The sequence below is a fragment of the Dromiciops gliroides genome, chromosome 6 (assembly GCF_019393635.1).
Source record: "Dromiciops gliroides isolate mDroGli1 chromosome 6, mDroGli1.pri, whole genome shotgun sequence".
Taxonomy (NCBI): domain Eukaryota; kingdom Metazoa; phylum Chordata; class Mammalia; order Microbiotheria; family Microbiotheriidae; genus Dromiciops; species Dromiciops gliroides.
This window is the reverse complement of record NC_057866.1, coordinates 152,671,192-152,697,962: the sequence shown is the minus strand read 5'-3', so window position 1 is coordinate 152,697,962 and position 26,771 is coordinate 152,671,192. Positions and strand designations below refer to the sequence as shown.

General features: G+C 36.3%; 1 protein-coding gene across 6 annotated transcripts in view; it reads left to right on the top strand.

Annotated features, from left to right (window-relative positions):
* ELF2 (E74 like ETS transcription factor 2) overlaps positions 1 to 26,771 on the top strand; it is a 92,425-nt gene that overhangs the window by 5,847 nt on the left and 59,807 nt on the right. For 4 of the 6 annotated variants that reach the window (XM_043970415.1, XM_043970417.1, XM_043970414.1 and 1 more), the window contains 2 exons: positions 22,869 to 23,105; positions 25,793 to 25,958. The exons of 1 other annotated variant lie outside the window; for it this stretch is intronic. In XM_043970415.1, the coding sequence (XP_043826350.1) occupies positions 23,034 to 23,105; positions 25,793 to 25,958 (238 nt within the window). In that variant the 5' untranslated portion in view covers positions 22,869 to 23,033. Of the gene's footprint in view, positions 1 to 22,868; positions 23,106 to 25,792; positions 25,959 to 26,771 lie in introns of those variants that run through there. One more of the 6 variants, XM_043970421.1, reaches the window with a different exon arrangement.

The following is a 26,771-nucleotide window of genomic DNA, read 5'->3' as shown; positions in this document are numbered from 1 at the left end:
GAGGTCAGCATCACCATTAGAAGCTGTGCTAGATAAGTAGGATGGAAATAAATATAATCATTAACGTTTCATTAAATTTTAGCATAGACATTTCATAGGCTTTTTTCTAAAATGTTAATTTCCAGCTCAGTGTGAATAACAGGAATAGCCTTTTCTGGGTAGGAAAAATAACATCCATGTGTAGTTTCCTATAAATATGTTGAGGTCTACAAAGACTAAGATAGAAATCTTTCTTTCCCCTTCTATTTATTCCTTAAAATACTAGTCTCATAAATGCTAGATTATCTAGTACAGTATGATCAGAGTAGTAGATAAAAATCTTGTTGATACATCTTCTTTCTCAAACATGCTTTTACCCAAAATGTATCAGTCAGCATTTGTTTTAAAGTTAAAAATCAACAGATTGTAACGTTATTTTAAAAAGTGTCCTTCCCAGACATATTTGAGGTGAGACAATAAGAAAATGTTCTTCTTTTCTAATGGACTTTGGTAAAAAATTCCATAAATACATTTCATATCTTTTAGTATGAAATAGCCAGTATTAATTTTTACATTTTTCACTAAGTTGAACCTTGGTTCATAATAGAATCTGTTTCTCTAAAGGTTTGAACGAATCAGTTTCTTAAGTTGATTTGTATTCTAAAAGCACAGAAGAGTGAAAGGGAAACCTGTGGTGAATCTCTCTACAGTTATCCCTAATTAATATTTTTAAAAATGATGATAATGCTATGTTATATAAAATTTACAATACTTAATACTAGCTTATATTTGTATAGCACTTTATGAAATTTTTTTGGGGGGGGGCAAGGAGGGTTAAGTGACTTGCCCAGGGTCACACAGCTAGTAAGTGTCAAGTGTCTGAGGCCAGATTTGAACTCAGGTCCTCCCAAATCCAGGGCCAGTGCTCTATCCACTATGAAATATTTTTTGATAACTTAGTGATTTGTAGGTAATTCAGATATATTGTCATTACTAATTTACAGATGAGAAAATTGACAGATCTTACCACTAGTAAGTCTTAGGGCCGGAGTGTAAACCTAGGTTTTTCTGATTCCAAGTTCACTGCTTTTTCCTCTGCACCATAGTTGCCTCATATTCCTTAAATTGAAGTTTATTGAATATTTGGAGCATATTTTAAAAGAAATAAGATCGGGGGCAGCTAGATGGTGCAGTGGATAGAGAGCACCGGCCCTGGAGTCAGGAGTACCTGAGTTCAAATCCGGCCTCAGACACTTAACACTTACTAGCTGTGTGACCCTGGGCAAGTCACTTGACCCCAATTGCCCCACAAAAAAAAAAGAAAAAAAAAGAAATAAGATCTTTTAAAATTTTATAGGAAGCTGGATATCTTGGAACTTTCAATAGTATCTTAAAATAGATAACTGATTCTGGGATAGTTCAATACTAATACAAATTTATATATATCTGGCATTTCCTATTCTTTAGTCATTGTTGTCATTTAGTTGTTTCAGTCCTTTCTGACTCTTCATGTCCCCATTTGGTATTTTCTTTCTTTTTTTTTTTTGTGGGGCAATGGGGGTCAAGTGACTTGCCCAGGGTCACACAGCTAGTAAGTGTCAAGTGTGTGAGGCCAGATTTGAACTCAGGTACTCCTGAATCCAGGGCTGGTGCTTTATCCACTGTGCCACCTAGCTGCCCCTGGTACATACATTTAATGCGCAATAGAATATCTGGAAATCATTTGTTGTTCCAACCATGCAAATATGTTAAGAAAAATAATTGGACAGTTAACCTTTTTTCAGTTTATTTTCACCCACACTTACTAGTATTGTTTCTAACACTTGCTCTTTGATTCTAGCCTTATGACTGTGGTCATACACCCAGAGTTCATCCACTGACACAGATTTCTCTGTAAACAATTCACTTTTCTCCTAAATCTATAATCATGTACATTGTATCTTAAATTACACACTTGGGCATTTTTCCTCAACATCTAAAAGCATGCATCTTTGTTTTTCCAAAGATGAGAAAGCAGTGCATCAACTGTTCTTTGCTATTCATATTTTGGATAACTCTAAAGAACTTCTGCCTTAAAGTCCCTAAACTACACTTGTTCTTTCACTTTCTCCCTTTTTCCCTGCTCTGAAATAGAACAGGGAGCAAACTTGGGACAGGGGTGACTGAACAACAGTGGAGCCTGAACTTAAAATTCATTTTGGTTCGTTGCATGATGGCTTTAGTACCGTCACACGATTTGTTTAAAATGGGCCAATTTAGGCATTGGGTTAGTTACATTAATCTGAATTGTTGGATTCTAATTTTCACATTTTTTTTTTTATTTTATTTTTTTGCAGGGCAATGAGAGTTAAGTGACTTTCTCAGAGTCACACAGTTAGTAAGTGTCAAGTATCTGAGGCCGGATTTGAACTCAGGTCCTCCTGAATCCAGGGTTGGTGCTTTATCCATTGCGCCACCTAAATAGAAATTCTCATTTTAGGTCTGTAATAATCTAGTTAGTCATATATCTGGGGCTCTTGCTTTCCATTCATTCATACCTGGTCACTGAAAAGTAAGGAGATTTGGAAGGACATGCAAAGTGATTGCTACTCATCTCATTTATGCGCCAAGACATGGTCTTAAAATCTCATTTATAAATTGTGCTAAATGACAATTAAAAACTCTTAGGGAGTTAGCTACAGAGCTGATGTTGGAGCTCAAAATTTCTTGGACCTTTTTCTATGATAAATTTTGTTACTGACAATCTGATTTAAGAAATTTCACTTAATATAGCAATATGTGCATAAATGGAAAAATCAGGATGGTTTCCTTGAAAAAGACAAATCTATGCCATATGTACTATGACACTTTGAACCTGCTAATGATCAAAATGGGGCCTCCAGCATTAATTTTTAGGATATAATTAGTAATGGTACATAAATTTGATTTTTTTTTTTTAGTGAGGCAATTGGGTTTAAGTGACTTGCTCAGGGTCACACAGCTAGTAAGTGTTAAGTGTCTGAAGCCGGATTTGAACTCAGGTACTCCTGACTCCAGGGCCGGTGCTCTATCCACTGCACCACCTAACTGCCTCCATAAATTTGATTTTTAAAAACATTTTTGCCTTTTGTCATCAGTTGTTATGTGACATAGTTTTAAAATAAATCTTTAGTGTACTTGTCACCAACTTATAAATCAAATTAGTTTTCCATTCTATGCCTACTGCCTCAATAATTTCATTGTTAATTAATTTGAAAGTGGGAATCTTGTCCGTATATAAGTATGCATGTTTGTTATGTTTCATCTCACTACCCCAATAAATATTTATCCCTTTTATTGTAAGTAATCTAAATGTTAAATTGTTTCGTGTCTTTATGTAGTCAAGGTAGTCTTATTTGTGTAATGCCTGGCACTTATCCAAAATGTACCTCTGTATCATTAAGAAGGTACAAATAAAGTGTGTACATTACTGAATACACCAATATTTAGAGCATATCTGTTAGATGCCTGCTATATTAGGATTTTGGATGAAGGTTCTGGAGTAAACTTCAGTTATTTTCCCTATTAATAAGAAATACGTAAAGTCTTTTACAGGACTCAAGATTTTGATCAGATTTTTAAATTTAAATTTAATTTTTTTTTCTTTTTAGTGAGGCAATTGGGGTTAAGTGACTTGTCCAGGGTCACACAGTTAGTAAGTGTTAAGTGTCTGAGGCGCATTTGAACTCAGGTACTCCTGACTCTAGGGCCGGTGCTCTATCCACTGCGCCACCTAGCTGCCCTTGGTCAAATTTTAAAAACCTTTTGCATACAAATTTTGACATTTTTGACATTTTTCAAAGGGATTAAAAATAGCATCAGAATTTGGTTTTTATCTGGTACATGTCCAACATTTGAGAGGCAGTGTAGTACAGTGGATGCTGATAAAGAAGTCAGGAGGCTTCGGTTTGAATCTCTCTGGTCACTTAAATCTATCTGTTTTCTCTTCTGTATAATGGGGGTAATGATACTTGTACAGTCTCCTTCCCAGTGGTTGTTATTCGGACTATATTTAAAGCTAAAAGGATTAGGGATGTGTTATTTTCCATTATTTTAGGAGTTTAGGAAACAGCAAGTTCAATATCATTGTTGCAATTGGAATGTATATTTTTTCCTTCCTCTTCCATCATCCTCTTCTTCTTTGCTTTAAATTAAGAAAAAAGTTTTAAACTTAAAGCAGAACAAAAAAAGAGGATTGCACATACAGTTTTACATAGGCGTCACATACAGCTTTCTTCTCCCTCTAACTATACAACAAATTCAACATGCTATTTTCAAAACATTGCCTGCATTTCCCATTGACCTTCCTTATGGTCTCATCTGTACATTTAAAAACAGTGCTTTAATGAACTTTTTTGGTAAACCTATTGCCTCCCCCTCTCTTCTCATTCCTGGTAACAGTTTAAGAAAGAAAAATAACACCTTTTATCAACTATGTATAGTAAAGCAAAACAAATGTTCACACTAGCCAAATCCAAAAAATGTCTTATTCTGCACCTTGAGTTCATCACTTCACAATCAAAAGATAGGGTAGCATGTTTTCATTAGCAGTCTTGGAATTGCTGTTGGTCATTTCTTTGAGAGTTCTTAAAGTGTTTAAAGTTTTTTTTTTCATCCTTTACAGTAAAGTGTTATTGCAGAAATTGTTTGGGTTCTATTCCTTTTACTCTGTTTTAGTTCATACGAGTCTTTCCAGATTTGTATGAAATTACCCTGCCACCCCTTTTGTTATTTCTTAGGGTGTAATAATATTCTGTTATACTCATATAGATATTATTCAGCCAATTCTTATTTATGTCCTTGATCCCATGCCCTTCTGTTTCTTCCAGGTGCTTGTACCTTTGATCATCCCTTCTTAGTGCCAACCTCTTCTTTCCTTCTGGCTACAAAGCTGTGGTAGTTCTCCCCATCCTTAAGGAATCTTTGTTTGATCCTATCATCTGCTCAAGCTCTTATCCTATTTTCACAGCCAAGCTGTCTATGCTCTTGCTTTCCCTTTCTCATTTCCCCACTCACTTCTCAACCTCTTGTGGTCTGACATCCATCCCTGTCACTCTACTGAAACTTGTTTTCCAAACAAGGTCTCCAATGATGTCTTTATTGCTAAGTCCTGTGGTCCTTTCTCAGTTATCATCCTTCTTGACCTCTCTGTAGTATTTGACATTGTTGGCCACCTGTTAACTTTTGTATGCTCTTCTTCTTTGACTTTTGTGATATTGCTCTGTCATGTTTCTCTTCCTTTCATACATTACTTATATCTTATGCCATATGCATCTCTGTGCCCCAAAGTTCTGTCCCAAGTCCCCTCTTCTCTCTATGCTTTGTCTCATTTCACCAGCTTCCACTGAGTCAAATCATCATCTCTATGCAGATAACTCCTAAATATGTATCCAGCTATATATATCCAACATTAATTTCTCCTTAGTTCCAACTGCCATCTGGACATCTCCATGAACTCACCATGTTCTAAATGAAACTCAATTGTATTTTGCCTCAGCCTACCCCTTCCTGCTACTTTCCCCATTACATTAGAGTCATACTAAACTCATTCTCCTTCACCCTCATTTCAGTGACTTGATTCAGCAACCCCTTCCTGCTACTTTCCCCATTACATTAGAGTCATACTAAACTCATTCTCCTTCACCCTCATTTCAGTCACTTGATTCAGCATCTGACCCTGCATCCATTCTCTTCTCTCTACTCATGCTCTAACTGCCTTAGTACAGGCCCTACTCCCCTTTCTTCTTTTTTTTTTTTTGGGTGTGGGCAATGAGGGTTAAGTGACTTGCACAGGGTCACACAGCTAGTAAGTGTCAAGTGTCAGAGGCTGGATTTGAACTCAGGTCCTCCTGAATCCAGGGCCAGTGCTTTAATCCACTGAGCCACCTAGCTGCCCCCTTCCCCTTCCTTCTAGGCTATTGTAATAGTCTCTTTCTCTCTTTTTTTTTTTTTAGTGAGGCAATTGGGGTTAAGTGACTTGCCCAGAGTCACACAGCTAGTAAGTGTCAAGTGTCTGAGGTCGGATTTGAACTCAGGTACTCCTGACTCCAGGGTGGGTGCTCTATCCACTATGCCACCTAGCTGCCCCTGTAATAGTCTCTTAAGAGCTCTTTATATATTTACTCCCTTTATTCTATCACCAGTGTTATACTAGGGAAAGATCACTGCCTTGGGGAGCCATAGGGCGTGGGTTCAAATCCTTTCTCTGATCTTTACATGTGTGACATTGGGCAAATAAGACACTTCTTCTAAGATTCTTTAGCTCTAAAATGGAGGAGTTGGGTTCTATAATAAATAGCCTTTTGAAGGTCCCTTCTACCTAAAGAGCTGTGATCCTGTGATAACCTTAAAGCCAGATCTGTCCATGTCATTCCTGCTCAGGAAGCGTCAGGGGCTCCTCATTGTCTTTAGGATAAAATGCAAACATCTCTTATTGGCATTAAAAGCTTTTCCAAATCTGGCTCTGCCCTATCTTTCCAGAATGATTATATATTATTCACCCATATGCATTCTGGGCTATGACCAATTTGACCTATTTTCTATTTCCCATAGGTGACATTCTGTCTCCTGCTACTTATTTCTTTAAAATGGCTTGCCCTCATGGCTGGAATGCTCCTTTACTCAACTCTTGTCTCTTGGAACCCCTAGCCCTAGCCCTCATCAAGGTTTTGATCAGATGTTATTTCCAACAAGCTATGTTTCCTGATTCCCCCAATTAGTGCCCCTCTTAAAATCCCCATATATTTCTCTCATATATTTTGATTTTATGTATTTGTTAACATCACATCCCCTTAGTAGAAGGTAAGTTGTTTTGATAACGGGAACTAGAACATTTTTATCTTTGTATCACCAATACTTAGCCCAATGATTGGCACATAGTAGGCACTTAGTAAATGCTTATTGATAATAAGTGGATTCTAATAAAAGCACTGAGGTGAAGTTTATCTAATGTTAACCATAGCATCAGCATTAAGCTTAACATAGCTGCTGCCTGTCAACCCATGCAGTGCCTGTGAAACTAGGGTGTTGAGGATGGGGATATTGAAAGATGAAGGATATTTTTGAAGACAGTGATCTGCAGGGGAGCTCCTTAGAAAAGTTTGTTCAAAGATCCTAAAATGTAAACTCATACCACTTGTCTGAACTTGGTTCAGGATTCAGAAATACTTTTTAAAATTAGGACTCTTGTAAAATAGGATAAATAAATTGTATTGGTGAAACGACCACGATTCAACAAAAATGATTATCTATGTTTTGATTTTCAAATTCAATTAACTTATCTAGTCATAGACTGGTCAGAGAGGTTATGTTTTATTTTTTTAAAAACTTGTTAAAGAAAGGGTGACTATTGGGTTGTGTTAATAGCTGTATAATTATGAGGTAAGTAGATCTGGTCTGTAATGGATTTAAATCCTCTTTTGTGTCCCAAGGATTCCAATCCTATTTTTATATCAACATTAAATAACTAAAGAAAATTATCTGACTAGTACTGTTGTAGAAGTATTACCTGAACAGATTCCCCTCCCCCCCTTTTTTCTTGCTGATTTACATCTTCCTGTTTTCTCTCCTTCATTTGAATTTAGTGCTTAATAAAGATTAAAGTCCATCTTGGGAAAGGGAAAGTAATAATAACATTTATAGTATCTATCTTTAAGATTTGCAAAGTGTTTTACAAATTGTATCTTATTTTATCACAAAAACCCTGGGAGGTAGGTTCTGTTATGGAAATAATCATTGTGACAATCAGCAACTGGCTGGGAACTTTTTTTCTCCATTGAACAGCTGCTCCCTTAGTAACATAGGATCATAGCTTTAGATCTGGAAGGGATCATAGGTGCTATCTAGACCAGCTCCTTCATTATAGAATCTAAGATCCAGTGAGGTGTAAATCACACTCAGTATATCAGTGAAGAAGAGAATATTTGAATCTAGGTTGTGTGAGTCCAAATCTAGTACCTTTTCCCTATATCATGCTGTCCAATTCGTTTTTTATTCATTTATGATAGCTAGTGTTTACATAGTGCTTTAAGAAAACTTAAAACTTTACAAAGAGCTTTACATTTATTTATCTCATTTGATCTTCATAATAGCTATCCTAGGGGGGTACTATTATCATCCATATTTTATGTCAGTCTGAGGCAGGATTGGAACTCAGTTCTTGCTGACTCCAGGCCCAGCTCTCTAACCACCCTACTGTCTGCCTTTTGATGTAAGCTCAGTGCTTTGGCTATAGGGTTTTACATAACTGTGTCTTTTGAAAATTCCTATGATCCTTATAATTATAATTTGTCACATTATAGATGGGACTTAGTATAGTGGATAGAGAGTTGGCCTCAAAGCCAGTGAAGACCTGGATTCAAGTCCCACCTGTGACATACAATGACTTTGTGACCATGGGCAAGTCACTTAACATTTCAGGGCTCCAGGCAACTTACTAAGACTTGAAGAGAAGTGCAAATCTACATGGGTAGAGAGTTTCCTATACCAGTGAAACCACAGTTTAGTCTTTATTTCCCGTTATACTATTACATTATTTTGATATGCCATACATTAGCCATTCACCAACTATTGCATTTTTGTTTCTAGTACTTTGCAGTTGAAGTGATTTATTATTTTTGATTAGATCGTTTCCCTTTTTCTTTGTATAAGTATTTTAAAAGTATGTGTTAAATTGAACAGAATAGTAACAAAAATGTCTTATTTGGCTGTTTTCCCTTCTGAACTTCCATTTACTGGCCTGTGGAATTAAAAATTCTTATTATTGATTTCCTTTTTATTTTATTTTTATTTTTTGTGTGTTGCTACCCCACCAAAACATCCTTCCTTGAAACAAATTTAAGTATATTCAAGCAAAACGATTCCACACATTTACTGTGTTTGAAAATGTCTCATTCTGCATGAGACTATCCTCTGAATTCACAGTATTCATCAGAGTTGTGAAGTGTTTCAAAGTTGTTTTCTTTTACATTATTGTGGTTATTGTATATTTTTTTCATCTAGTTTTGTTCATTCTTCTTCACTTCTGTATCAGTTTGTTTATACAAGTTTTCTCAGCTTTTTCTGAATCTCATACTAGCTATTTCTTACAACACAATAATATTCTATTACATTTCACATATGCCATTAATTTTTTTTTTGCCATTCCCCATTTAATGGATACCTGCTTTGTTTCCAGTTTTTTGTTACAACAAAAAGTACTGTTATAAATATTTTTGTCCATAGAGGTCCCTTTCCTTTGTTTTGTTCTCTCTGGGGTAATTCACCTAGTAATGATACTGTGCTGGTTCAAAGGATATACAAAGTTATACAAAGTTTATTGATTTGGGGGAATTATAAGTACCTAATTGCTTTCGAGAATGGCTGGACCCATTCACAGGTCCACCATCCCAGTGGTGTACCTGTCCTCTGACAACCTCTTCCAATGATTACTATTTTTCTTTTTTTGACATCTTTGCCAATTTGATGTATCTCTCACCACTCCCGTCCCCCTTTTTTGAGGTAGGGAACAAAGAGAAGAGCAGAGTAAAAGAAAAAGGAGTGGTGGTTGTTAATCTAGGATTTTTATAACACAGATAGATACTTTGGATAACAAGAAGAAGCCATGACTAACCTAACCTCCTGTGAACTGTTTTCTCATTTCCTTTATGATAGGTCACATGCTTACTTGCCTCCTGTTTGTGTTCTCATGCCATTCTCGGTAACTTCCTTTGGGCACATTCCTAGAATTCAGTAGGCATCCCGGTTTAAAATACATTTTTTTCTTCCTCTTTCTAATTTGTAATTGTAAAGGTGAAATTAAATTCTTAAGGATTTATCTGAGCTTGTTGATAGATTCTTACTCAAATTGCTGTTCCAACTAGTTTTGAATTTCTAGAAATTAAGAATAAGTAGTCATTATTCTTTTTTTTTAAGATTAAAATTTTTTTTCATTATTTCTTTTGGATTGGCAAAGCGTAGCCTAGACAGTACTTAGTCGTTGGTCATTAATTTCCTAGTTAATTCAGTTTTTAGTAATTTTTATTTTGTGTGTCCATTAAATGCAGATTATTTTGTATTTAATTCCCATCCCCATAAATTTATTTACTGGGGGCTAATCTCTGGGGGCTAATCTTTGTTTTCTAAGGAGGAAAAACTCAAGCTTCTACTCAAGCTACTAGAATGAACTGTATTCCCAGCATATATTATTTAGGTAGCCCAACTAATGGTTGAAGGCACTGACTGGATTAGTTTCTCTGTTGAAAGATCCCTAAATGTGAAGAAGGAAAAATGTTGGGGTTAACATTTGGAAGTTGAAGTCAGTAAAGGGACTTTTTTTAAAAAAGGAATTTTAAACTGCAGGATATTATTTATTGCATTTATATGATACCTTTTCTGAAAAGGGGCCAATATTTTTACATTAATTTTTCTTTTAAAATTTCTTTTAAAAATTATGAAGTCCCCCCCTTCCCTTGCCCCTAAATAAACTACCACCTTATTCTAACTTAAAATAAAAATTATGAAGTTTAGGGGCAGCTAGGTGACTCAGTCCCTAGATTCAGGAGGACCTGAGTTCAAATTCGGCCTCAGACACTTGGCACTGACTAGCTGTGTGACCCTGGGCAAGTCACTTGACCCTCATTGCCCTGCAAAAAAAAAAATTATGAAGTTTAAACACTAAAAACACCACATGAAATGGGTTTACGTGAGTGTGTGTGTGTATAGTGCATGAAACTGAAAAAAAAATCTATATGCCAGCTTATTTTTCTTTTAAAATGTATAATAAAGTCAACCTGTAACTTTGAGAGCTGTCCTGTTTGTTACTGATTCTTTCTGGTTTTCCTTCTCTTTGAATTAAAAAAATGTTTCAATGGGGGCAGCTAGGTGGCGCAATGGATAGAGCACCAGCCCTGGAGTCAGGAGTACCTGAGTTCAAATGTGGCCTTAGACACTTAACACTTATTAGCTGTGTGACCCTGGGCAAGTCACTTAACCCCAATTGCCTCACTTAAAAAAAATTTTTTTTAAATGTTTCAAAGAACCTTTTTTCTCCTTCATTTATCCCTAGGCAACTTCCCCCTCCCCCAAAGGAAAAATATAAGTTAAACAAAAGAAATTCTTAGGTTGAAGCCAGAATTTTTTTAAAAAGGATTACTGTACCTCAGGTATTATGTTTTTAAATATCAAAAGTGTAGAGACTAGTAGATAGTGTTAGGGAATTGAGACACTAGATATGAAAAACCCCAGTATGGATAAGAGAAGTAAAGTGGGGAAAGGGCTGTGGCAAATTCATTGTTGTTGTTTAGTTTTTTCAGTCTTGCCTGACTCTTCATGACCCATTTGAGGTTTTCTTTGTGAAGATACTGGAATGATTTGCCATTTCCTTCTCCAACTCATTTTGCAGATGAGGAAACTGAGGCAAACAGGGTTAAGTGACTTGCCCAGGGTCACACAGCTAGTGTCTGAGGTCACATTTGAATTCAGGTCTTCCTGACTTTAGGCCTGGAAACTCTATCCACTGTGTTACCTAGCTGCCCCTAAATTCAAAGTTAAATAACTGTTGTTAAAATTGCAAATGCTATCTTACTGTGAGTTTTATGTCAGTGAAATCACAGATCTGGCGCCCCCCACCCCCCAATTCTAAGACAGTGTTTGCCTGTGTTTATATACTTGAGACAACTCCTTTAAGCCAATTAAGCTACCCCCAGTTTTCCACTGTATTTTTTCCTCATCATTCTCACCACTTCTGTCTCCCCTCCCCCCCTTTCCATTGTGTTCTCCCTGCTTATCAAAGCAGTGTTCTGAAGTTCTGGGCAGTGGCTTATACTAGGTATAATTCTAACACCCATGGGCCCCAATCAACTACTTCTTCTCCTTCTCCTTCTCCTTCTCCTCCTTCTCCTCCTCCTCCTCCTCCTCCTCCTCCTCCTCCTCCTCCTCCTCCTCCTCCTCCTCCTCCTCCTCCTCCCCCCCCCCCAGCTGTTTCATGTGCCTTTTCCTTGGTTTTTTTTTTTCCTCTTTGGATAACTTCTGTCCTTTTCAAGCTTGATTCTTGTTAACATTAGTAGTCTGTTGACTTCTTCATGTTTTGGACTTCCGCTAAAATTTGAAGAAGTAGAGTCCATACATTAAAATTGGGCTGGACCAAAAGGAGGAAATTAAAACTTGAGTTCATTTTATACATTATATAAATTCCTGAAAAGTTTTGCGAAAATCAACTATCTGTACATGGTTAATGTTCACTTCCATTTTAGGTTGAGAGATATATTCTGGAAATATTTTGCCTTCAACATGTAACAAAATATATACATTAAGATTCTAGCATTAAGAAATATTTTCTCCAGTGGATAGAGCACTGGCCCTGGAGTCAGGAGGACCTGAGTTCAAATCTGGCCTCAGACACTTTAGCACTTACTAGCTGTGTGACCCTGGGCAAGTCACTTAACCCCAATTGCCTCACTAAAAAATATATATATATATTTTCTCATATTTTACAGTCTTTACAAAATGGTGATAGTCAACCCTTCATAACCATAGAGTGGTAGCAGTAGGGAGAGATTTAAAAGGAAGAATAGGTGAATTCAAAATTACTGTTCTGAGTCAGCTTCAGGGGCTGAGACTGGCTTTTTTTCCTTTGCATTTTCAATATTTCCTTTTTTTCTATGGCTTTCCCCTTGTCTACCCTCACACCCAAGGTTCCATGTCCTTAAAAAAACTCTCACTATATCCTGCCATCCCTTCAAAGGGGACTTATTCCCAGAAATAGCTGTCTGTGTTCATTGCCTCTGCCTTTTCTGTTGGGATTCCTCACTTCAGCTATGATAGAATAATGTGGTTTCCAGCCTCAAACCCCACTGCAGCTGCTATCTCCAAGTTATCTGTAATCTCATAATTTCTAAATCCAGTGGCCTTTTCACAGTCCTATGCTTCTTGACATCACTCTAGCATTCACCTGTAGATCACCTGTTTTTGTGATACTTCCAGTTTTTCTCCTACTTTCTTGGCTGCTCCTTCACATCTTCCTTTACTAGCTCTTCATCCTTTACCTCGCCCCCCCCACCTGTGGATACACCTCCAGACTTTGTCTGGGGTACTCTTCATTTTTCTAGTCAAACTCTTGCTGATCTCATCAGCTCCTGTGGATTCTATTATCATCTCTATGCAAATGATTTCCAAATCTTTATAGTTAGCTTGATTCTCCCGAGCTTTTTGCCAATGCCTATTTAACATCTCAATCTGAATGACCTATTGGTATTTCAAAATTAGCATGTCTTAGACAGAATTGTTATCCCTTTCCACTACACCCCCTCCCCAAACCTACTCCCTCTTCCTAAATTCTCTATCTTGAGAGCACTACCTTTTTTTCAAATTCTTTCTCTGTCTGCACTAAAGTGATATTCTTCACAGCCCTGACCTTGTCTCCTGCTCCAAAAAGCTCCAAGGTACTTGCCAGCCTGACTCCAGCCTACCTTTCCAGATTATTTCATATTACCTTTCCAAACTCTCCATTCAAGTCAAACTATCCTATTTGTTTTCCATGCAGGGCATTTAATTTCCTCTCTCCCTGCCTTCCTAGAGACTGTTCACCAAGCCTGGAATGCACTTCCATGTCTTAGACTCCCTGGCCTCCTTCAAAGCTCAGCTTAAGCACCATCTCTTACATGAAGCATTTCCTGATTTCTTCCCCCCTCCCAGGTATTAGGTTTTCCTCTTCCCCATTATATTGACTTTTGAATATATTTATGTGGGGGGGGGGAACAGTATTCTATACCCCTTTCTCAATTTATGTAATTCTGGTAGCCCTAGTCATCAAATCAGTCAAAAGTGTAAACTAGGTGTGAGTAAATTCAAGACACTTTTAATCGACTCTACCAGTCAAAAGTATAATAATGAAGACACAAAGGAAATCTATTGAGATTTGTTGGTTAAGGGAATCAAATATATCTCTGGGCCTAAGAATATCATAGTTAAGCAAGTAAGCCCAGAATCAATGCTAGAGCATTTCTTAGATTGATTGATTGACCAGAAAGATGGCCTTGTGAATTTAAGACTTATTCTTACGGGGCAGTAGCAGTGGTTGAGAACTGAGTTTGTATTGAGTTGAGAGAGACTGGTAGGACATACTAGAAACAATTTAGGAAAAGCACTCACCCTTAGAACCCACCTGAGAGTTTCACCTAAGGGTAACTTCATGAATATTTCTTGAAGAGAGAAAAGGACATCTGTCTTTTTCATGGGGGCTATGAGTAACTGTTTTAATAGATGTGCTCTAAGTTTGAGCCTATTTTCCCCATGGAACCCGTGTATAATTGTGGGAGAGTATGTCCGAAACTCTTGGGGAGGATTATTTTTGTATCAACTTCCTGTGGCACCTGCTTAGTAAGTACCTCTTTCTAAAAGGTGGTTGTCTGGCTATCAGTAGGATGCATACCATTTGGGGACTTCTGAATGACTGTACTAGAAAATTCTCAACCCCTCTGGGCTACCCTTATAACTGAGGGGAAGCTGTAGTCATCTGCTCTCTGGGGACCCAGGCAGTAAATATTTGTGAAACCCAGAGGAGGAGGAGTACATTTATTATGGGTACATGACCATTCCCCTAATAGAAAGTAACAGTTCCTTGAAGTTAAGAACTGGTTTGTTTTTGTCATTGTACACCTTCTGTCCATCCCTCTCTTCTCCCTTGAAGTAAAATTTTAAAATTCGTTTAAAAATGCTTATTAATGGTACCAAGTCAAATGACTTGTTTAAAAAAATCTTTATCTTTTAAAATTTTAATCTGTGTAGACATTTTATAAATGCTTGTTGATTAATTGATCTATAGAATGTGGCATAGGAGTTCTATAAATGATGTAACATTTTTTGACTGTAAAAGAGTAAAATATGGCAAAGAGAAAATTGAAGTCTGTTTATATAGGTGAGTAAATATCATAAGTTTGTACCAAACTTCTTTAATGAGTTCAAGTATTCTTGCCCAGAAGGACCGTATCTAAGTGTATTAAAATAATTTGGGTAGTGATGACTATAATACAGTTGATAATCTTTAAGTCAGGAGTTCTCAAACTTTTTCCAGTTTCTAGTCCTAGTTCTTGCCTCAAGAGTCAAGAAGAACAAACCTAATCCCTAATCCACATAAATACCCTTGAAATATTTGACAATAGCTATCTTGTTTTAGTTATGAACAAAATAGTTAAGTTTAAAAACTTAAGTATTTTAAAAGCCAAACTATCTTTTTGAAAAATTTTCTTTAAACAAAGCCACTTTTGGAACCCATGCAGTACAATTGGGGGGGGGGAAGCAAACTTTTTTTTGTGTGGGGCAATGGGGTTTAAGTGACTTGCCCAGGGTCACACAGCTAGTAAGTGTCAAATGTCTGAGGCTGGATTTGAACTCAGGTACTCCTGAATCCAGGGCTGGTGCTTTATCCACTGCACCACCTAGCTGCCCCTCAAAGCTTACTATTTTTTAAAAATAACAGTATTTTATTATTTTCCAGTTACATGCAGAGATAGTCTTCTTTCTTTCGGGGCAATGGGGGTTAAGTGATTTGCCCAGGGTCACACAGCTAGTAAGTGTCAAGTGTCTGAGGCCAGATTTTTGAACTCAGGTACTCCTGAATCCAGGGCCGGTGCTTTATCCACTGTGCCACCTAGCCACCCTAGAGATAGTTTTCAACCTTTGTTTTTATAAGATTTCCAATTTCAAATTTTCTCCCTCTCCTCCTTCCCCAAGACAGCAGGTTATATCTATTTAATAATATTAAACATATTTATGCATTAGTCATGTTATATGAGAAGAATCAGAGCAAAAAGGAAAAACCTCAAAAAAGAAAAATAACAGCACCAAAACTGAAAGAAATAGTATGGTTCAATCAGCATCCATATTCCACAGTTCTTTTTTTTTTTTTTCCTGGATTTAGAGAGCCTTTTCCATGATGAGTCCTTTGGAACTTTCTCGTACCATTGTATTGGTGAGAAGAATCTGGTCTATGACAGTTGATTAACACATAATGTTGATGATACTGTGTATAATGTTCTTCTGGTTCTGCTCATTTCATTCATCATCAGTTCATGCAAGTCCTTCCAGGTTTCTCTGAACTCCACCTGCTCATCGTTTCTTGCAGCACAATAGAATTCCATTACATTCATATACTATAACTTGTTCAGCCATTCCCCAATTGATGGACAGCCCTATAATTTCCAATTCCTTGTCACCACAAAAAGAGCAGCTATAAATATTTTTGTACATGTGGGTCCTTTTCCCTTTTTTATGATCTCTTTGGGAAAAAGACCCAAGAGTGGTATTGCTGGGTCAAAGGGTATGCACAGCTTTCTAGCCCTTTGGGCATAATTCCAAATTGCCCTCCAGAATGGTTTGATGTTCACAAAAAGGTTACTATTAATGATACAAATCATATGACTTAAAAAAAATTTTACCTTTTAAAATCAGTTTTGTTCTGAATTTAACACTGTTACATCCTTAATGTGGATATGATTGTTTATTGTTAAGCTTTATTTATAACAGAGCAATTTTGGATGCTATTAGCTCAACTTCATGGAAATGTTTGTTACATTTTTGCTTGTATAATTAGAAAAGTTTGACATTAAAATTTACCATTTTGTTCATAAAACATGATAGCTATTGTCAAATATTTGAAGGGTAATTATATGGAATAGGGATTAGATTTATTCGGTTTGACTTTGAGGCAAGAACTTGGATCAGTGGGTTGAAGTTTCAGGGAGACAAATTGGGTTCACCCTAAGGAAGAAATTTGCAATAATTAGTGTTGTCTGAAATAGAATGAATTATCTTTTCAGATGGTGAGTTCCTTGTCATCCAAAATATTTAGGCAGAATATGGACACCACTTGTAAACTTGTGAGATACCCCAGGCCCGTAACTACTTTTTGTTTGGGATGCTGTATAGGGAACTTTTACATAGCATAAGGGATTGTAGTCGATAATTACTGAAATCTTGTGTGATTAATATTCTATAAATTTGATGAGATTTGGGGAGCGTAAGAGATGAATTAAAGAGGACTCTGAGGTTTTGAGTAGAGAGGTATGAAATTTAGAGAATTTTTTTTAAATTTTAAGATGATGGCAAGAAGCCTTAACTTTAATTGTTTTATAGATGGGAGACAAGATGAGGAGAGAGTCAGGGTTTGTAGATAAAGATTTGAGATTGGAATCTGCTTAGAAATGATAGTGGAAGTTGGAGGAGTATATGAGATTTTTTTAGGGAAGAGAAAAAACAAGAAAGGATTGAGAACTGAATCTCTGCTATTGCTTCTATTTAGGAGAGAAAAGAGCCACAAAAAGTTGTGGAGTGGTCAGAAAGAGGAGGAAAACTGACTTTGGTATTGAGAAAGCAGAGACTTTAGAAAAGGAAGTGGGAGAAAAGGATTCAGGCCATTCCTAGGGGGAGGAGTTTAGCCATATTTCCATCTACTGCTGTAATAATTAATTTTCCTTGGGCATTAATCTGGTCGTGTTCCTCTGCTGAAAAGTCTGCAGGAGCTCACTGTTGTCTAAAATTTAAGGCTATGTACAGTCTGGATTCACTTCCATTTTTGGATATATTTCATATTTTCTCCTCTCCATATGCTATACTTAGAAGTAGTAGTAATTCCCATATATGTAAGATTATTGATTCATAGATTTGAAGCTGGAATGGACATTAGATGCTCCTTAGTCTTGTCCTTTAATGTTTTTGTTTTTTGCAGGGCAATGAGGGTTAAGTGACTTGCCCAGGGTCACCCAGCTAGTTAAGTGTCAAGTGTCTGAGGCTGGATTTGAACTCAGGTCCTCCTGAATCCAAGGCCAGTGCTTTATCCACTGCGCCACCTAGCTGCCCTTTTCCTTTTCTTTAAAGATTATAAACTGAGGCCCAGAGAAGTTAAACCACTCACCCAGGTTCACACAGAAATTGAATGCCACATGCAGAATTTTAACTCGGGTCTTTTTGATTAAAAGTTCAGGGCTGTATCTGGTACATCATGCTTTCTCTCAAATTTTACTTTTAAGGTTTACAGAATGCTTTTCTGAACAACTGTAGGAGGTAAATAGATCTAGCATTATTATCCCCATTTGACCAAAGAGGAAACAGAAACAGCAAGTTTAATAGACTTGTGTCCATAATTATACAGTAACTACTAAGTATTGAATCAGGAATTAAGCCCAGATCTTCTGACTCCCAAGTATAGACCACTTTCTTTTATGCTTTGCTGTTCTAGCTAAAGTGGAATACTCCTCTCCTCCTCCCCCACCCCCCAAGCCAAACTACATATTTTTCAGCCTTCATCCCTTTCCTTACATTGTTTTCCATGCCTATAGTGTCTTTTCTTTCCTTCTTTGCCTGTTGAATTCTTCTCATCAACTAAAATCTAATTCAAATGCTGAGTTCTATAGGAAGGCTTCCTTGATCTGGTATTTTACATTTCTCCCTCAGAATTTAAATAGCATTTTTGTTTTTCAAATTTGTAAAAACAATATTTTATAAATGCATTATATAATGTATTTATTTCTCTTTCTTTCTTTTTTTGTGTGAGCAAAGAGGGTTAAGTGACTTGCCCAGGGTCACACAGTAAGTGGCTGAGGTGAGATTTGAACTCAGGTCCTCCGAACTTCAGGGCCAGTGCTCTATCTGCATGACCTAGCTGTCCCTATTCTACATTTTATCAATGACTTGAATGAAGCCATAGATGTTATACCTCCACTGCCCCCAGTGACTTTCAGTGCTGCATCTTGGGTCTGACCTCTCACTGTACTAGACTGCTCTAGAGTTGGGGAGACATGGTTTAGGGTCCAGGGTTTGATACTTGCTGAACTTAGGACCTTTCATAAATCACCCAATCCATTCTGAGCTTCATTTTCTACAACTATGGAATTAGGGATAAAGAATATACAATTTCTCTCATAACGTTGTGAGGAAAATTCTTTGTTAACCTGTGAGTGTCATATAAAAGTTCAGCAGCTTTGTATAGTAGTATATGAGGAACTGATCTTGAAGTTACTGAATACTGGCTTTATGTCTTTGGGCAATTCACAACTTCTCTGTCCTCTGGGAAGCTCTCTAAAAACAAAGGTGTTAAGAAAGTGCCACCCTGCTTTTAGTAGCTGAATTTTCCCCATGAAATCACTGTTCCTGTTGTATCTCATATGTATTGATATTATCCTCTCCCAGGCTCTAAGGTAGAAAGATTCCTCTTTTCATAGGGATCCATGAAGACAGAATTTTATTTTATTTTATTCCTCATTTCTCTAAAGAGTTCTAATACAAACCTTAGTATTTCTTTGATGATATTGATGGTGCTTCATGAAGGATTCATGATTTCATTTGTGTGGTTTATTTCTTCTATTGACACAGATCACAACCTTTAGGAGATTTATTTATTTTTTTTGGTTCACTATTAGAAGCTAACCTTATTTTATTTTATTTTTAGAAGTACTACTTGATGATAAACATTTTTATTTAAAGTTTTGAGTTCCAAATTCTATCCCTCTTCTCCCCTCCTTCCTCCCTAAGGTGGTAAGCAATCAGATATAGGTTATACATGTGCAATTATGTAATACCATATTAGTAATTTTGTATAAGGAAACTTGAATAAAAGAAAAAAATTAAAGAAAGTGGAAAATAGCATGCTTCAGTCTGTGTTCAATATTACTTTCTTTGGAGGTGGATAGTAGTTTTCATCATTAGTCCTCTAGGAGATTGTTTTATGAGCTGCTCTCACTTTAGAAAAAATCCATATGGTACTGAACCTTCTGCTTATGAGCCTCTCCCAACTTTGTTGTTTGATCCTTGTACAGGAGGAGCACACAAAGTCTTGTTAGTTTGTGAAGGTGTTTCAGATCTCAGGGTGTCATGACACTACATGATACTTATGGAGGAGGCCTTTAGGAGTGTTTTCTTGGAAATATTTAATATTTTATTAGCTCTGTGGTCGGTTAAAATATGTATACTTTTTGTTTTGACCCATTCGCATTCACAACACCATCTCCTATATTTCCAGAAGAAGCTAAAGTCACTTGATAGCATGGTTGTGACTGATAGTTCATGCTGCTTTCAACTTTTCTATTTGTTCTGTTCCATTTGTTAACAGAATGGCTGTGTGCTTTAACTTTAGGAATTTAAGCAACAATGTTATACATCATATTTTATTGCATTTCATATTTGTCTTCGTTTCCTTTGTTGATGTCATTGTGTATATTGTTCATTTTGGTTCTGCTATCTTCATTCTGTGATCTTAAGTGAGTCTTTCTAAGTTTCTCTGAGCTCTTCAGTCATTTTGTGATTTCATCATTGTGAGTACTCCCTCTACTGGTACACCTCACCATCCATTCCTGCTTTTTCATACTGTCCACTTTTTTATCCATGACTCTCCAGAAATCTTCCATAGAAAATTCACTCAGTGTGTTGGATCAATAGGTAGGCAACATGGAAGGAATCAGTGGAAAGGGAGAGAGTGAAAATTATAATGAAAAGAATGGGAGTGGGGGTGTTAGGTATTGGGGAATATGGAAATGGATAAGATCAAGGAGAATATACAACCCAACAAGAGGGTTGGCCTTGGCAAGCAGAAGGATCACCTCTTCATCAGATACTGGAGTAAAGGAGGAGAGAAAGGGTGATGATGTGAGCTCTGGTATGAACATGTATGAGCATAGAACATACTTTTTCTCCTAGTCCATTGATCAAGCAGAGAGACTTGAAGCATTAAATGAACTCAGGAGGTGGAGTGAAAGTTAGTATCCTTTTAAATTTCTCTTTTTCTCTGTATGCTAGAAAATGATAGAGGATTCTGTGTTTCACTGCAAGGGTTTAGTGGTCCTAGTATTCAATTTTAGAAAATCTTTAGCAGAATATAAATAAAAATATATTAGCTTTGTACAAGTGTTGCTTTTTAAATCCATGTTTGCTACAAATTATTATTTTTAGGGTAGCAACTTTTCTTCCCCATGGAAATGTAGCTCTGAAGTAAGAATATATATATGTGGGAAACTAAAGTGTTTTTTTAAAATTACCTTTATGTATGCCTTTTGTTTTTACATCACATTTTTTATTAAATAATTTTTATTGATATGTCTTGCTTTTTCAGCCCCTAAGTTTCCCTCATATGTCTCTTCCTATCCCTCTCTAAGAACATCCTTAATTTAATTTTATCTCTTCCATCCAATTCTCCCACTAAAAAAAAAAGAAAAAAAAGAAAGTCCTCAGTAGAAAGAGAATATAGTCTTACAAGACAAATTCTAGCATTGGCCACACCCAGAGAGATTGTATATCTTTTATTGCATTATTCAATTCATCATTTTTCTGAATTTTGTTCTATTCTTAATAGAATTTTTCATTTTCATTATTTTGGACTTATGGGTTTTCATTTTCCTTAATCATAGATTTAAATTCTTTGGGAGCTATTTTTCTGTATGTTAGCAATGTATTGTATACATCGTTTTCCTAGGTCTGCTCATTTCATTCTGAATCGGTTTATAGAGGTCTTCCCAGGTTTTTATGAAACTGTCCATTTCTTAATTTCTTATGGAGCAATACTATGCTGTTACATTCATACTACATACATACAACACATTACAGTTTGTTTATCCACTCTTTAATAGGAAGATACCCCCTTAGTTTCTAGTTTTTGGCTACTATGAAAAGAACTGCAATGAATTTTTTTAATGTATGTATAGATCCTTTTCCTCTTTGATTTCTTTTTTTGGGGGGTGTGGATAGAGGGTCAGACTTAGTAGTGTGGTATTAGCTGGGTTGGGTTAGAGGGTATGCACAGTTTAATAACTTTTGGGGGCATAGTTCCAAATTGATTTCCAGAATGGCTGGACTGTTCATAGTTCCACAGTAGCAGTTTACCCCTTTTCCCACAGTCTTTTACAACATATGTAATTTTCTTCTCGTGTCCATTTTGCCGATCTGAAGGGATAGAGTGTAACCTCAAAGTTGCTTTAATTTGAGTTTTTCTAATTACTAGTCATGTAGAACATTTAAAAAATGTGTGATTATTGATAACTTGTGTTTCTTCCTTTGAAAACTTCCACATTATCCTTTGACTATGGGAAATTAAATTTTAAAAATCATTCCACCTAAAATTTTTTTAAGACTGGGATTTTGTATAAATCAAGGTTCATCTAATTGCTTTTATGGATGCAATGAGGAGAAAGTTTGAGTTAAATTAGTTTGAAATAATTTTGAAACAAAAGAGCAAAAACATTTGATGGAGACAATGGTCTGATAATTCAGAAGATATCACAGGTATTTTAAATTAAAATTGTTTCCAATGACAACTTGAAAGTATACTATGGAAGCAGCTTAAATCAGTTCATTTTCTAGTAAATTATAGTTTATGGCATGCCTATTTAACCATGAGACTGTATCACGAGCTACCCACACAATTTTATCTTACCACTTTATAGTCACATTTTGTACATTACTTTTGATTCTTTTAAAGAGAATAAAAGGAATGGTGTAGAAAATTAAAAAATAGTCTTTGTCATACTGTACTATGTAGGTACATATTTTCAGTAGTGGTTTACCAAAGACAGATCATTCCCAGACTAGGATAGTTGTCAGTTTTCATTGTATAAGAGCATGATGAATATACCACTTGAATACTTTTTGAAGGAAAATATAACTTCTATAAGGGGATATAGGTTTTATTTCTTAATCTTTATATATGTCATCGCCTTTATGGATGGTATATTCCTAAATATGAATTTGCTCATTAGCGCCCTCTTTTGACATAGGGATGTTGTAAACTTAGCACCTTTTTGTAGCTGAAAAATGTAAAAACTGAAACAGCATTTCAAAATATTTAAGTACTACGTTAAAAGGTTTTTTGAATTTTGTTTATAACTGTTTCTTAATTTTTCCAATTTTTTTAGAGTCCTTGGTTAACCATCTTCAGAAGAGTGGATTTCTGATGTACCAAACTCCATGTCTCTCATTGAAATTAAAATTTGATATCACAGATAAACAGCATTGACAACTATCTGTGAAACTTTGTATATCTTAATCTCAGCCCTCGAAGCTTCCCCAGGGAACCCATAATGACATCTGCAGTGGTTGACAATGGGGGTTCTGTTTTGGAGCTTTCCAGCAATGGAATAGAAAATCAAGAGGTTTGGAATTCACTGTGTTCCATTTAAATTGTATTTATCTTTTATTATGTAGAAATTCATGGGTAATTCTTATTTAAATAATCAGAACAGATTGTATAATTTTTCTCATGCAGAATGTCCTATACATGAGATGTGATATTTCCTCATATTGTGGACAATAAAAGTACAATGAAACAGTATAATAATGCCTTATGCTCATATGGTGCTTGATAGTTTTCAAAGCACTGTTCATATACATTATCTCATTTGATTTTATCCTCAGGTGTTAATGATCCCTATTTTATATTTGAGGAACCTGAGGTTCAGAAAGGTTAGTGACTGACCCAATGTTAGACAGCTAATAAGGGGATGAACCAGTACTTGAATTGAACTCGAGTCTAAATATTTTAAGGCTATGTTCTTTTTACTGTAATATACTGTATCTCTTTAATGGTGTCATGGGGCATCATAGCACTTTTGTTGTAGGATAGTATATGTGGAATTAAGAATTGAGATGCAAGAAGCAAGTGTGAAATATGATAAACCCTTAAGTTAATCATTTTAAACCGATGCCGGTTTGGGCTTTCATAGGACAATTTTAAAGACATAAAAAAATTTTAAAATTGAGTCATTAACCATCATATCATAAATATATATTATTTTAGAATTAATTTTCATTGAGATTTAGATATGTAATAGTATGATGTATAAATTTTAGTTCATAAAGGGAATAAGCATTTACATAGTGCATACTCCGTGCCAGGCATTGTGCTAAGCACTTTTTACAAATATTATCTCATTAGGTCCTCACAACAACCCTGTGAGGTAGGTGCTGTTATTATTCCCATTTTACAATTAAGGAAACCGAGGCAAACAGGTTAAGTCACTTGCCAAGGGTCATGTGTCTGATATGTATCTGAGCCTGAGTTTGAATTCAGGTCTTTCTGACTCCAGTAATGGTGCCACCAGCAGCCTCATAAGATATACTTATCTAGACTGATGTCAAGCTAGATTTTTCTGTTACTTTGTTCTTCTCTATCCTTCAAATTTCTAATTTAGTAATAGTCATTAATATAGTCATCAGTACAGTGTGTGGAAAATTTAATTATAAATGTAATCAGTGAATAAGGAAAAAAATTCAGTTGGTATTCTCCAAGAGAATCAACTTACAGGTATTTTGAATCATGGGTAGTTTGGTTTATTTCATGTTTCTATCTCCTGTTCTTCTGGATTTTAGGGGAAAAATAAATATAAAGAGGGACATAGCCAAATCATAGAGGTGGAAAGGACTTTAGAGATCATACAACTCAACTCATCCTCTCCACACACATACTTGCAAATTGAGACTCATAGGTTAAGTGATTTGACGAAGGTCTCACAAGTAGTCACAGACATTTTTAATGTGTCCTTGAATTCGAGTTATACCATAACTTATCCTTCCATGATGTATATTACGTACCAAAAGATAGTCAATTTTTCCTGTATAAAAATTAAAAATTTTACATACTTGATGAATCCATGAATTTTTTCAGTCTGGGTACTCCCTCCACTGACACAGATCACAACCCCAATAGACGGTCTTCCAAAAGTTGCTGTGACTGAAAAATTCACATTGTGGTGGATGTGATATAACTTATCTTCTTTTCTTTCTTTCTTTCTTTCTTTTTTTTTTTTTTGCGGGGCAATGAGGGTTAAAGTGACTTGCCCAGGGTCACACAGCTAGTAAGTGTCAAGTGTCTGAGGCCGGATTTGAACTCAGGTCCTCCTGAATCCAGGGCTGGTGCTTTATCCACTGCGCCACCTAGCTGCCCCCTGTGATATCACTGGTCTTTGGGTGCAGATGGAAGGTCAATTACCAATCCTTCTTGCTTTAACATTTTGTCAGTCTTGTAACTGCTAATGAGTTATATGAATCAATTCCAATCATTTCCCTTCTCCCATACTGCTTTTTGTTTGTTTGTTTTGGGGAGCAGTGAGGGTTAAGTGACTTGCCCAGGGTCACACAGCTAGTAAGTGCCAAGTGGCTGAGGCTGGACCTGAACTCAGGCATTCCTGAATGCAGGACTGGTGCTTCATCCACTGCGCCACCTAGCTGCCCCTTCCCACATGGCTTTTTATCAATTGCTTTAGCAACTGACCTGGGCAGTGAGGCCCTCCTATGACCGGAGGATTTTAGAATTGGAAAGCCATCATCCAGTCCAGCCTCCTCATTTTACAGATAAGGGAAACAGAGGTCCAGAGATGTGAAATGACTTCCAAAGCCAGGGTCCATTTAGTCTCTGGTCTTCTGCTGTTTCTAAATCCAGTCAGTGTTCTTCCCACCACACCATGCCATGATTCAGCTGCTAGTCTCACCCAGCATTTGCAAAGGTCTTTTAAAGTTTATAAAGCTGATTTATATTCTTCTCACCCTGTAGAAACTCACAAAAGTGTTTTTTGGTTGTTGCTGATGATCGCTATCAGTATGTAGATTCTTAAGGACCTCATCTTCTGAATTGTTTTTGATTTCTAATCTCAGTCCTAAATAAAACCTTTCCCACCCACTTGTGAGACATAAAAATCACATGATCCAGTTTAATTGCTTATTTAAAAAAAAATTCATATTCAGTGGATACAAAATAGTACAGATTGAATACATAGGAATTTGTGATTGAATTCAGGGTTTGTGGATAATAAGTTTGATTTAGAAAAAAAATTTGCTCTTTTAGGAAGGTGAACAAGTTTCCAAATATCCAGCAGTGATTGTGGAGCCAGTTCCAAGTGCCAGATTAGACCAGGGCTATGCAGCCCAGGTTCTAGTCTATGATGATGAGACTTACATGATCCAAGATGTGGCAGAAGAGCAAGAAGTTGAAACTGAGACTGTGGAATCAGGTAGATTTTAAAAAAATATTTATTTTTTATAGTCTTTTTGTGGTATTCACTATTATTCTTATGTAAATTGTATACTGGGATTCCTTCTAGTTTGGAATGAACTGAAAGGTTTACCTTGTAATTTGGTAAAGGAGTTTTATTTCTAAAAGCACAGGAAAGCTTTATGTAATTCTTCTGCTTTTTTAGGACACTGCTTGGTGTCATGGACCCCAAGACAAAAGTTATTTTCTCCTTTCACTTCTTAAGTGCTGTTTCATGTGTGCATCCTGTTTTCCCTTCTTGATGCCCTTTTCTTTCCTGCATACAGCAATAACAAAATAATAGGTTCAGAGCTGGAAAAGACTTCAGAGGTCATCTAATCTATCCTCTCCTTTTATAGGTGAGGAAGCTGTGGTTCAGAGGGGCTTAGTAACTTGCCCAGGGTGATGGAGTTTGAGAGGCAAGGCCAGGACTCAAACCCAGCCCCTCTGACTACAGATCCAAACGAGTGTTCCTTGCCACTCAGTTCTTAGAGTCTAAAAGGAAAAGTAGCACCAAGTCCAATACATTGGCACCTAATAGAGGCTGTCTCATTTATCATTAGAATTAAAATAGGATTCTTTGAAAAAAGGAGAGCTTTGGAGAAAAGAATGGGCATCTGTCTATAGCATTTTTATGTCAGGGATAAAAAAACAACTAATGGATTTGTCTTTTCAGGGATCACTAGAAGCTTTCCCTCATGAATGGGAAAAGTACCCCCTAGCATTTATTTAGTATTAATGGTTTATTAAACAATTGCTAGTAGTTTTAAAATGCAAATAGAAAGAGTATTTC